The sequence below is a fragment of the Megalobrama amblycephala genome, linkage group LG15, assembly GCF_018812025.1.
Source record: "Megalobrama amblycephala isolate DHTTF-2021 linkage group LG15, ASM1881202v1, whole genome shotgun sequence".
Taxonomy (NCBI): Eukaryota; Metazoa; Chordata; class Actinopteri; order Cypriniformes; family Xenocyprididae; genus Megalobrama; species Megalobrama amblycephala.
This window is the reverse complement of record NC_063058.1, coordinates 25,175,094-25,188,997: the sequence shown is the minus strand read 5'-3', so window position 1 is coordinate 25,188,997 and position 13,904 is coordinate 25,175,094. Positions and strand designations below refer to the sequence as shown.

The 13,904-nt window shown below is 34.7% G+C and overlaps 1 protein-coding gene across 1 annotated transcript in view; it reads left to right on the top strand.

Moving 5' to 3' along the window:
* Positions 1-13,904, top strand: part of lrp5 (low density lipoprotein receptor-related protein 5) — an 81,893-nt gene that overhangs the window by 6,467 nt on the left and 61,522 nt on the right. Inside the window, 2 exon segments of the mRNA XM_048159618.1 lie at positions 6,577-6,777; positions 8,724-8,943. Coding sequence (XP_048015575.1) covers positions 6,577-6,777; positions 8,724-8,943 — 421 coding nt within the window.

The window sequence follows — 13,904 nt, the reverse complement described above, 5'->3', positions numbered from 1 at the left end:
TTGGGCTGCAGAGGTCCGTGTGATCTCATAAAACAGTGCAGCTGTTGGGACGAGGTTATCTTTTTAATCCCCACTGCTCTGTGCTCGCCGGGGAAGGAGGTGTCCGAGTCCTCCCAGGCTCTGGTGGACCATTCCAAAGGCTTTTCTGTACAGATGGAAGCATATGCTGCAATTATGCTGCTTGAATGACATATACATTGCTAATAATCCCACCAAACTAGGGCTGGGCGATAAAACGATAACACTAATTAGTGCAATATATTTTTCCCCGATAAAATTATAACATAATGTTCATGCACTATGCAAATAATGCTGCATATGCTTGTTTGCAGATTGGTGACAATAACTGAAACGCGCTGCCATTTCTGTTACATATGAGAAACATTAAACGGCAAATGCGCCAAAAGCGTCCAGTGAGAAGATTTGAGTTTGGTGCAACAGAGTTCTCCCATACAAACCACAAATCAAATGACTTGTGATTTCAACTAGTTTAAAGCCAGATGAAACGGCGCTGTCTTTCTCAACAATACTGATGCAGAAAACAGGAGAAGCTTTGAGCCAAAACGATAGAAGGCTTTTCAATTGACAAGTCGCCAACATTTACCATGATTTACTGTAGTAACACTAACTGAAACTAGGGATGAGTTTTCACTTAATATCTGTTAAATCTGATTCTGTTGCATAGAACTTGAATGAAGAATTATATATTGATATTAATATATTTAACCTTATTTTAATACAGGCCTATTTTCTGTCCAATTTTTGTTACTTCATTATTCGTACACTGTAAAAAAAAATTCTGTAGTAGAATAGTAGTATAGTAGAATAATTTTGTAAAAAATACAGAAAAACAGTAAACACATTTACAGAACAAACTGTAAATTTTACAGTATAAAACTGTAATTTAAGAAAATTTGAATGTAAACCAATAAATTCAACAATGCACACTACTACTAAAATCTGTTTTGTACCTTTAACATATACTGACAACCACCATAATAATGCAGATGGTAAAAGAGAAAGCCACATGAAGAATCACAAGTAGTTTCTTCACAAGTATATACTAATATATAGAAGGTGCAAAACACCATCATGGTAACCCACAATACATAAATAATGCAATAAACATTCATTAAACAACAGAAGATGTAACATAAAACCCTAATGTATATAACTGATATCAAAAACTATTAAGAAACATGATTATTTAAACAAAATACTTTCAAATGTGGAGTGTCACACAGGGAATTTTGGGAACATCAGTTTACAGATTTTGACTGTAAATTAAATTTTGTCTTTTTTACTTATAAAAATTGTAAAATATTTACAGCATTTTACTGTGAAAATTGCATAAATTTCTGGTTAGAGCTTTTACAGTTTTTCCCTTTATATAATATGGGAACTTACTGTTAACCTATTTACAATTTTTTTTTTCGACGCGGTTTTACAATATTTTATCGTTAAAATCACATTCATTTTTTTACAGTGTATTTAAGTTTAGTAAAGGGTGGTTATTATTTGGCTTGTATTTTTTATTTATTTTTTTCAGATTCAGTAAAATTATTGATTTTAATTAAAAAGTATAATAATAATAATACAATTATACAAAAAACTAATGAAAAATAAGAAAAGAATAATTATTTTATTAAAAGTCATTTTCGATTTACTGTTTTTGGTCAAGTACACCAAGAATTTTCAGGTTCGGCCCATAATTTTTTATTTCGGTGCATCCCTAACTGAAACCATGGGATTGTGGCGAAAATGTTGGATATTCATATCGAATTTTATTATATTATTAATGTAGATATTAAAGAAGTAATGTAAAATAATTGCAGTATTTTTTGTTATTAAGCTAAGCTATAACAGTTTTTGTGCATTAGTATTTATAATAAATGTTTTTAGGCTACTGTTTTTCATAACAAATACCATAGAAACCATATAGCCTAGTTAATTTTTACCATGGTGGTGAGGTGTGGTTAACATGATCCGAATACCATGAAAGACCAAATTTTACCTATAAAATTTTACCCTTTAAAAATTGTTAGATGTTGCTGTTTTTGTTAATGAACATAAATTTACATCTACATCCCAACTCAAGCCACTGTCAAATGTATCATTTTAAGAGATAAAACATGTAATATTCATTTATGAATTGTTCACCTGAACAATTTGGCAAGTGTTTGTGATGCTCTGATGATAAAAGCACAATTTATTGTCTGGTTTCTCCAACTTTCACTCAAACTGCCTTTAAACTTGAAAGAAATAAAGATTTGATATTTATCGTAATAATTATCGATATCGACTGATCATTTTATCTTGATAACCTTTTTTGGCCATATCGTCGAGCCCTACACCAAACTGTGCAATATATAAATGCTTAAAAAAACTAACTGATAAGGAGAAAGAATAAACCTGCATCTCCTTTTCAGAGTGATTCGAGTTGGTTGGTCTCTGTGTTTGATGTAGTTGGAAAGCTGGAAGAAAGGAGTTAAAGGAGTGGACCAAATGATTGAAGGAACAATCTGTGGGCCAGTGAAGTGAGGACAGGGGGTTTTTGTTTGATGTCTGGGGTCTGTTGTTGCTTACAGCATGTGTACTTCACGCCTCTGTCACTGTTTAGTAGACGGAGTGCTGTGTTTGTATGAAGTGTATACAACTGTAAATCATGCTAAAGTTGCGTTTACAATTGCCAAATAATTGCAAAGACACTTCCTGTGGTCATAGCCGGGCAGTCAGTTTGTGAAAACTATATGGAAAGGGAAACTTAAAAGTGTTTTTTTAGACTTAGCATCATTTTGTTATGTGTTATTTGTCTTGGAATTGATGGTCTTTAATAGTTTTAAATGGTCCAGAACAGAGAGAAGGATTGATCAAATGTGTGAGTGAGTTAAATTATCTTCATTTTCGGCTCCTCTATATTTGGTGACACTTTTTTTTTTAGTAAAATCAACCTATGCATGACTTATTTATAGTTGACCATAATTTAAAACACCTTTTTACGTTATCCCTGCTGGTTAGTGCAAAATAACCCTCAAGCCCAAAATTGCTGCGGTGTTTGCTTTTAGATAACACCAAATCACACATCGTGCTCTGTTTAGTCTCGTAAGACTGCTTACTTAGTGGATAGCGGCTTGGGCAGAAAGCTGAGATCACGTGATGGAATATGCCTCTTTAGGACCATTGAAATCTCAAAGTTACTAATTGCTATTATTTTTGCTCATACTTCAGGTTGGTATCTAAACAAACCTCTAACCACAGGTATTAAACTTTGGTGTGTAACTCATCCTGCAAAGATTGTGCTACAGACAGTGAGTGATACCTGAAATCATGTGGTTTGTTGAGGAGAGGCTATTAATTTTGTAAGCAATCAGACTTAGTTTTTACCTGTCAGCTGATAAAATGGGTGTGGAAAAATACCTGCAGAATGGCTCTTCTCACAGATTATAACTACTTTCACATTAACCCTCTAAAGCATGCCATATAAAATGAATTGTCAGAAATGTATATTTATTTTGTTTCAATGGAACTACTTATTGAATAGGGCTGCACGGTAAATTAAAAAAAATAACATGAAATCGCTTTAGTGCGATTTAGTGCGATTTATGAAATTGCAAAGGCTGCGATTATTTATTTTTTTATTTTTTTATTTTATTCGCAGCTTGTGAGTGATGCAGGGCTCTGTGATCAGTAGTAAATACGTAATAACGTGCATTTGAAAAAGCATCGCATCAAAAATCTTTCCAAACATGAGAAGCATTTATAAACCTCTTGTCCGACAAAAGACAACATTTAATAACGTTTTTACTCCAAACTCGCTTCATAACGACAGTTGAGCATCCTTCTATGTCGATTAGAATTGAAGTATAAATATACTTTATTACCATGAAAATACCAGAGAAGGTTTGAAGAACTCATGTTAACCATATATTGTCGTAGTCATGTGCTTATTAGTTATGTTTAATCAATCAAAGCATTTCAATCTTTTGTTTATTTAGCTACAGCGATAGTATAATGCCCATGTTAATTTCTTGGAATGGCGTGCGCTATATCGTATTTCTGCGGGGAATATTTGGAGTTTCTGCATGGAAGCGCCCCCTGGCTTTCAGTTGGAGCAGCATTTACTACTGATCACAGAGCCGTGCTTCACTGACAAGCTGCGCATAAAAATATCGCAGTCTTTGCCAAAATCGCGTACGGTTTAATTCCGTTTAGCCTTATTATTGAACCTTTATACAAAACAAATAGGCTTTAAAGGTTTAGTTCACCCAAAAATGAAAATTCTGTCATTTATTACTCACCCTCATGACATTCCAAACCTATAAGACCTTCGTTATTCTTCAGAACACAAATTAAGATATTTTAGTTGAAATCCGATGGCTTCGTGAGGCCTCCATAGGGAGCAATGACATTTCCTCTCTCAAGATCCATTAATGTACTAAAAACATATTTAAATCAGTTCATGTGAGTACAGTGGTTCAATATTAATATTATAAAGCGACAAGAATATTTTTGGTGCGCCAAAAAAAACAAAATAACAACTTATTTAGTGATGGCCGATTTCAAAACAATGCTTCAGGAAGCTTCGGAGCATAAATAAATCAGTGTGTCGAATCTGCTGTTCGGAGCGCCAAAGTCACATGATTTCAGCCGTTGGCAGTTTGACATGCGATCTGAATCATGATTCGATACGCTGATTCATTTGTGCTCTGATGCTTCATGAAGTCGTTATTTAGTTTTTTTGGTGCACCAAAAATATTCTCGTCGCTTTATAATATTAATATTGAACCACTGTACTCACATGAACTAATTTAAATATGTTTTTAGTGCATTAATGGATCTTGAGAGAGGAAATGTCATTGCTCTCTATGGAGGCCTCACGAAGCTATGGGATTTCAACTAAAATATCTTAACTTGTGTTCCGAAGATTAACGAAGGTTTTACGGGTGTGAAACGGCATGAAGGTGAGTAATAAATGACATAATTTTCATTTTTGGGTGAACTAACCCTTTAATGGCTCATATAGAAAGCTATAGGAGAGTATGGATTTTATTGGAGGAGGAAAAAACTCCAAAGGCCTAAATTGAGCAAATATATGAAATTTGGTGCAGTTGCTGATATTTGGCCAAAAGTAAGATGTAATTCTGATAGCTATTGTAAATCAACACTCAAAAAAAATGAACTTTCGCTGTTGTTAGGTTTACTCAAACCATCCTTGTTCACATTACTTAACTCATGTAACTAAGTTGTTTCTACTAAAAATGAGTATTGTCAGCTTTACTTAATAAGTGTTTGTTCAGTCAAATTAACATTGCTGAGTGAAACGTACAAATTAATGTTGCAAGGGACTGCAATAGGAGAGTAAATTTAGGGATTAAAGTGTTATCTTATGTGTTTTTCAGTAAAGGGAAAGATGTTGTTAGTGTATGTTAGTAATGTTCAGTTATGATGAACGTTTAGAGGACTTTCAGTGACAAATTCAAATGATTTGTATTTATTTAAAGAACTTTTGTCAGATTTACTTGAATTTCTTTGTTCATACAACTAAATTATTTGTACAAATTACTCAATATAGTTGTGTGGAACCACTGCTTTTTTAAGTAAATCCAACAATTAATTTTTTGAGTGAATGAGATCTTTATAAAAGCATAGTATAAATATCTGCATATAATGCAATGATGAGAGATGGACAAAATGTTCCCCAAAGCCTGATGTATCATATTTGAAACTCACATTTTTTATCAAAAGAATAATGTATGGATAATCAACTAAACCCTAGTTGCTTCATTCCTAAAATGAATGTTTTTACAATTATACTAAAAGGCCTTTTATTGGTGAAAAGTATAAACTATCAGTCGGACAACAGATGGCATGTAATAGATTGTTTACGACAGGTTTTTCATGTTGCTGATATAGAGGCCTTTGACATTTGCCTATCAAATATGATAGAGTTGGCTTTTTAGAGTTAATATTAATCCTTGAGGAGTTTTAAATGTTTTTATTAATAGCATTACCACAAACATCAGAAAGCCGCAGTTGCTTGCCGTTGGTGACATGGTTCTTAGTAAAGCGGCATGCTTGTAAACCACAGCAGGACGTCCCAACCCTCAGCACTCTCACCATAGCCATTGTGTCTGTATCTAATGACATCATATGTCCTCTCCCCCCTCACCCTCTGGAAGTTATTGACTGCGACGTGAGTGGCACTTGCTGGCACATGCGGCCGGGTGTGAGGTGCCAACTGGCGGTCCCCGTGGAGATATCTGGGTGCCAAAATGAAGGGCAGACATTTCCGTTGTTTCCTCTGCTGTTCCTTCCCTAGGGAGCGTCACATGTGCCTCTCATTTAGTGCGATGAGTTCATGAAAAACACTGATTATTTAGAGACCGGGAGCTTGGATTGCTGCAGACAGACGGAATGGATTACCAAGCACGTTTTTTTTGAAAGGGCAGATTCCTTGATAGCAAAAATGCAGAGTCATAATTTGTAACGATAATGTTATTGTCTGTTGCTCCAGTATTTTTAATGATATATGAAACCTTGCCCGTCTCTTGGTCACACCTGAACTTTCGCCGCCAGGTTCTCCTTTGCTGCTCTTCGCCAACCGGCGGGATGTTCGTCTGGTGGACGCGGAGGCGGGCCGGTCGGAGTCTGCTGTGGTCGTCAGCGATCTTGAGGATGCGGCCGCGGTGGACTTTCTCTTCTCGGAGGGCCTGATATTCTGGACGGACGTCAGTGAGGAGGCCATCAAACAGACCTACTACAACCTCAGTACTATCTGTAAGATCAGTGTTTTGTGATTACTGTCAAGGAAATTACTGTAGATGGCAATGTAGATATTTTTATTTCTGTTCGAAATTTTGAAAAATTTTTTTATTTTTATTCACCTGTGGGATTTATATATATTTTTTAGCACAATGCTGTTTTCCATACAACTAGAGATGCACCTAGATATTAAAATTCTGGACGATACCAATAAGCTGATCAATAGAAATGGCTCTTATTAAAAATCTATACCATTTTTCTTAAAAAAAAAAAAAAAAATGCATAAAATAAACAAAATATAAAAGTAATAAAGCAGTGCTTAAGAAAATATAGACATCACAACATACACTATTTTTCAAAAGTTTGGGGTCGGTAGTCGTGTTTCCATTACAGATTTGCACAAAACTTTTGCGTTATTTTCTAAATATCGATAAAAAAAATCTATTTTCGACAGCTTTTCCATTAACCGATGTTATGCGACTAAAATGTCTTTTTTTCCTCTTGCGATAAGTCATTCCAAAAATCATGGCAACGGATGTTGGTAGGTTTACGTATATCCCAGCCACTGCACTAGCCACTGTCTTATCTAAGCATTTATGGCAAGGAAAGCCTCTTATACTTGGGAGCGGCCACGTATGAGGTGTTTCTGGGTGTTTCACCCTCCTTTCAAATTATGGCATTTCTTTGTTGTTTAGAATCCTGTAGTCCCGTAATACTTTTGTCTTTTATGAGTTTAATGAAGAACTCTCGTCTTCTGTCCAAACATAGCATAACGCGCCCTCTTTAAAGAATGATTGACTTTTATATACGGCAGGTGACCTGTAAATGTGAAGGGAAAAAAAAACTGTTTCCATTGCAGTTCTGCGAAATATTCCTCTTTTTTTTGGGAAAGATTTTTGTTTTATGCTCACAAGGCTGCATTTGTGTTATACATTAAAACAGTAATATTGTAAAATATTATTACAATTACAAATTGCTGTTTTCTATTTTAATATATGTTGAAATGTAATTTATTCCTGTGATGCAAAGCTGAATTTTCAGCATCATTAGATTTTTGGTGATCAAGAAATTATTATTTTTTTTTTTAAGGATTCTTTGAAGAATAGAAAGCTCAAAAGAACAGCTTTTATTTGAAATAGAAATCTTGGTAACACTTTATTTTAGGGTTCAATTCTCACTTTTAACTAGTTTCTTATTAGCTTGCATATTAATTATATATTGGTTGTTTTTTAGTTCTTATAAAGCACATATTAATGCCCTTTTCTGCATGACCATATTCTACATCCCTTAATCCTACCCAATACCTAAACTTAAATGCTACAAAAACTACCTTACTAACTATTAATAAGCAGTAAATTAGGAGTTAATTCAGGCAAAAGTTGTAGTTAATAGGGAATATGTGTTACCGAAATCTCTTCTCTTTTGATTAATTTAGAAAAAAAAAAAAATCCTACCCCAAACCTTCAATATCTAATGATATCTAATAGTAATGAAAAGTCATTATTATAAAGTGGTGGGACCTTGTAATAGCAAAGATTTCTTCAAGAAATGGGACTCTTTTGCAGTTAAATATTTGCCATAATCTAGTGCTATAAGTTAGCAGTAGATGACAAAAGTAATCTAAAAAGGTCATTAAATATGCAATATTAGCAGTTACTAATAAATAGCATAATAAAATAATTTAAATAAAACATTTGGCCAGTAACTGCAATGGTCCTGATATAATCTCATTCATGGTTTCATGTATTCAAAAATGCATGTATTTGGTTTTGAGACAACTGAGAATCAATGCCGATTGCTCATTTACGACACTTTTTGCATATGAATTGATTTTTACAGGCAGCAACCCTGCTATAGCACAGCAAAAAGTTGTGTCATTATCTGGAGGCAGAATGAAACATTTGAGGAATGCTTAAACTGATAATACTGTTATGGAACTGAATGGATGCCTTGTTTTTCAGCTATGAAGGAGGCCACACTGGGCAGAGGGCAGACGGTGGTGGTATCAGGTCTGGATTCCCCCGATGGCTTAGCCTGCGACTGGCTTGGACGCAAACTCTACTGGACCGACTCTGAGACGAACCGCATCGAAGTAGCCAACTTGGACGGCACCTCTCGTAAGGTGCTCTTCTGGCAAGATCTTGACCAGCCCCGGGCGATAGCGCTAAACCCTGCTCATAGGTGAGTCCCTTCCTCTCTGCTCTCATTTCCTCTTTCTCTCGTCCCCATCTCCGTTCAGTGGGTGGTCTTCGCAGGCGTCCTTCCACCCTTGACCCCTCAGCATTCATTAATATGTGGCCTAGTTGTTTATTTATAGGCCATTAGAACTTCCCCCCCCCCCAAAAGGGAGATTGGGATGCAACGTAGCGTTCCGGCTGCTTCCTGTTGTTGTGTGGCGTGTAGATCCTGCATGACAAAACTTCACTTTCTGGTGCCGTTTGTTCACCCCGAAGTAAATTCCACTTGTGTGTCCACTCCGACTTTGCTGGCGAGTTGGTGTGTTTATATGCAACATGTAACTTGAGTTCTGAAAGATCGCTCTCACTTACATTACTTAAGCCCTGGCTTAGCATGTACGCACGTACTTGGCCTGAGACATGTTAGGTAATGTGAGTCACAGTCTGTGCCGTGTCTTATAGTTGGAGGATTGTAACTGTTTTAAGAATGATATCTAGGGCTGCACAATTAATCGAATTTCTAATCGTGATTACAATTATGGATGCCACAATTACGTAATCGTTCAAAGATGCAATTATAACAAAAAAAGTCCACTTACATTATTCTGCATGCTTAAAGTGTTTTTTGTTGTTGTTGTTTGTAGTATAACATTATAATACCATGCATATTTTTTTTTTATTGAAAGAATAAACCAAACCAATGTATAGTTGACATTTAAGGCTTAATGCTATAGAAAAGCAAAGTTTTTTTCAGGAAGAATGATTTCAGGTTGTTCATTTTCATATAAAAATATTTTTGCTTCAAACAATTCAATACATTCAATGTAAATTGTGATAATCGTAATTTAATAATTGCAATTACAATCTCAAGGGAATTATCGACAATTATGATTTTTGTCATAATCATGCAGCCTTAATGATATCAACAAATTCACTTTTTTTATTCTATTCTAGCTGTGCAGTTCATTCCTGTCTACTGCCAAATACAATAATAATAATATTAATAATATTAATAATAATAATTATTAATAATAATAATAATAATATTATTATTATATATTATTATTATTATAATAATTATATAATTATATAATAATAATAATAATAATAATAATATTATAATAATAATATATAATAATAATAATAATAATAATATTATTATTATTATTATTATTATTATTATTATTATTAGAGGTGCACTGATTGCAATGTTCTTGGCCAGTTCCGATTTCTGATTTTTATTTATTTATTTTTTGTAAGTGTGATCTGCCGATACTGATTTTTGCAAATTCCGATTTTCCATCTAAGAAATATAATTGACATATAAAAACAAAAATCTACTTTTCCTCAACGCAGTTTTATTTTTTAACAAAAAAATCACAAGTAAAAAGTCGGTAATAAAATAATAAAATAAGAACAAATAAACAAAGACTGGCCGGTCAATCAGTGCATCTCTTAATAATGATAAAATATTATTATTATATTAAAAAAAAAAAAAAAAAATTATATATATTATATTATATTATATTATATTATATTATATTATATTATATTATATTATATTATATTATATTATATTATATTATATTATATTATATTATATATTATATTATATTATGGTGACTTTTTATAAACTGTCAACTTGAGATTTGAATCCGTGATTTGAGTTCTGCACAAAAGAGTATTTTTAAAAACACTCCATTATTGTTTCTTATTTATAAAATATATAAATATAAATAGCCCGATTAAATATCAATGGCGTTTTTATCATGACAGCTCGAGGTCTAGGTTAAACAAGCTAAATGCACTGCTGCTGAACTGTGCTTTTCACATTTTTTATCGTCCATCTCGTTGCAAGCACAAGGCTTTTAGCTCATTGTGTATTTATGACACCCAAGAGCTAGGACATTTTTCCCAGAATGCATTTCACTTTGTACGGTGTATGATGAAGACATTAAAAATGGAGCCAGACACTGTTCCTGGCCTGTAGCCTAAAGAAACACAACCATAGCGCTTGCTTTTTTTCAAAACATTAGCTGCCTGTTTTTTTAAAGTTCATTGCATTTGAAAGAAATTGTCAGAGTGAGAAATCCGCAAAGATCCAGTTACTCTGCAATCCCAAAGTTAAGGTCTGGCATTTTTTGAGCAGACATATTTAATATAAGCTTCGTGCACTTTTATTTTCTTATTGTCACCGCCTGAGAGCTTTGAGTTGAGATTTACCGTGGAGATCCAAGACCTCTGTCGGGGCCCTGCTTCAGATCACTGAAAGGGGGGCTCTGCTTTTTACAACCCCCTCAGAGTGAGAGCAACCGCATGCAGGGGCCCCTGAATTATGTTTGTCTGTTCTCAAGACACGTTCATTGTTTTCACATTCTCCAAAAGAGGCTTGGGAGGAGTGAAAAGATGAATTGCCATCAGATGCAAAGAATGGGTGTTTTTTTAATTTATTGCCGTGTTAATTTTGCTGACTCTTCTTGAATTTTAAAATATGACCAAAAAAAAAAATACAGTTTTAATTGCCAGACAGACATGGCACATCCAAATCTCTGACAGAAGTGTTTTATTTGGAGTTATATAGCTGGTATTTAAGGTTTGGAGACGTTCTGCCATCTTCTGTTAGACATTCCACCATCTCAATTCATTGGGTGGCTCCAGTTGATGTTCTCTGTTGCGTGGCCAAGCGTCAGGTTTATATCTGCGTAACACAAGACAAAATAACAACAAACTCACTCGCACGCACTCCAGAGATACTGACGCTGGTTGTTTGTCTCCGCTGACGTCTTTGCATGAGAGTTTTTCTTTAATGTGATGTTGTTAAGGCGTTGTTAAGCTGCTTTACCTTCTTCACTTTCTTTGCAGAGGAAAATCTGTAGAATTGTGGTTACAAATATGGTAAAATGTGTTAAATTGACATGAGCACTGCACTCTTTGTGGTAGCTAAACACATTAGCTTTCTGAGGAATTCTTAGATGGCTAGTCAATTAGCCCACCATTGTGACTCATCCCTAACTAATAAGTTGCTAAATTTGAAGCCAAAGTCCCAGTTATAAACCTCACTACAGATTGACATTCGAAGAGTTATCGTCCTTGTTACAGCCTTCTTCAGAACCATTGTTCAACCGCCTCTTTGTTCTGTCAGCCGTCAGGTTTCGGCAATGGTGTAATGCTAAAGTGCCTAATTGAGAAAAATACAGCACAACCGTTGGAGCCACAGGCAGGCTAATAGGATGCATCTCAGGGGAGGAAGGGCTGGTTGAGTTTTCATGCTTGGTCTCCCTGCTGGCATGAGGCTTGATAAGTGTTTCCGTTGGCGACACGCTTGCTGTCGTAGCTTGTACGCTACAAGTAATCACGGCTTCTCTGGGCGAATGCTTCCCTTTATGCATTTTTTCTTCTTGTCAGTTGTCTTTTTTTCCATTTTTGTCGTCATTCCCCCTCCATTCTCTTTTTTTCCATTGGCGGTTTGCTTTTTTTTTTGTTGATTAGAAAACTGAATTACATTTTGACATACATTATGGATGTAGTTTAGCCACACAACTGTAACATAACTTTTCAGATTTCATATTCCCTCATAAATAGGCTATACTTGATCTACAAAAATGGCTTACAATGCTTTACAACATGAACAGGGCATTGTTCTGTTTAAGGAAGGAATGAAACAACTTCATATAGTTAAGACAGTCGACACCGTTTAACAATTTGCAGATAGGCCGTCAAGACAACTACTGTTCCTGAACTGAGCTTCAGTTAAAGTACAACTTATTGTAGCAGCAGCTACCCAGTAATTACATTTGAGAGGTGTGGTGTGCCTTTACCTATGATTGGAGTGATATTCATAAAAGAACACGTTACTCCATTTAAAACAGTCATCGTTTACTCACCCTCATTTTCTTTCTTCTGAGAAACACAAAAGGAGATATTTAGAGCAGTGTTGTTGCTGCTCTGTTCCATACAGTGAAAGTCAATGGTAACAGTGCTTTCAAACTGCGAAAGAAGTAATGTAAAAGTGGTCCATATGACTTGTATTGAAAAACTCTCTATTTTATGACTTGGCAAGTGAAGACTCTATTCACATGCATTTGATTCGATTACAATTTCAATTCGATTACGATTATTTTGGATGTAGTATTTCAGTTACAGTACATGGCAAATTTTCTAAAGGAAAAAAAATCTCTCAACTAATGCTGTAAACTATATAAGTCAGTTGGTACTACTATAATAATATTGAAGGTTAAATTAACTTATTTATGTACAAACACTTAAATTACACTCAATGATGTTTTTATTATAAATAAAGTCTAGAATTGCATAATCATATTTCTACTCCAATTTGTTTTTGTTTTTTTTTAAATATAAACATTTAAATCGGGGCTGTCATAACAGATTTATTCAAACATGCATTAAATATTGAAGAACATAAAAAATTATAATGAATATGTAGGGTTCTATAATTTCCGCGATCACGGAATTGCGGACAGAATCGCGGAATCCAGTCATAAAAACGGAATTTACTATATAACGCGGAATGTCACGGAATTTGTCAAATTTTTGATGAATGAATTAAAAGCAGGAAATTAAATCGTGATATAGACTAGTGACTGAATATTAAACCGCAAAAAGACTATTTAAACATGAATCCTGCATGCCTGTGTGCCTCTGAAATGAATGATGCGGAAGCGCGGTTTCATTTACCTCACACCGCCTCACACATAATCGCGCGGGCGCACGCACGCTGAAGCACGTGTGACGCTCGCGGTGTTTTCGTCCTCTGTCGCCTCACTATATGAATGCACGAATTCATCTCCAGAGCTGCTCTGAAAGTCACTTCATCAGCATTTAACCGCTTCGTTTGAGAAAACTACCTTCATAAACACAGAGAAACTCAAAGCTCTAGGCAAACCGTCAAAATAAAAGTTCGATTTAACTTGACAGAAACATATTACTGGTGTACAGTAGAATTTA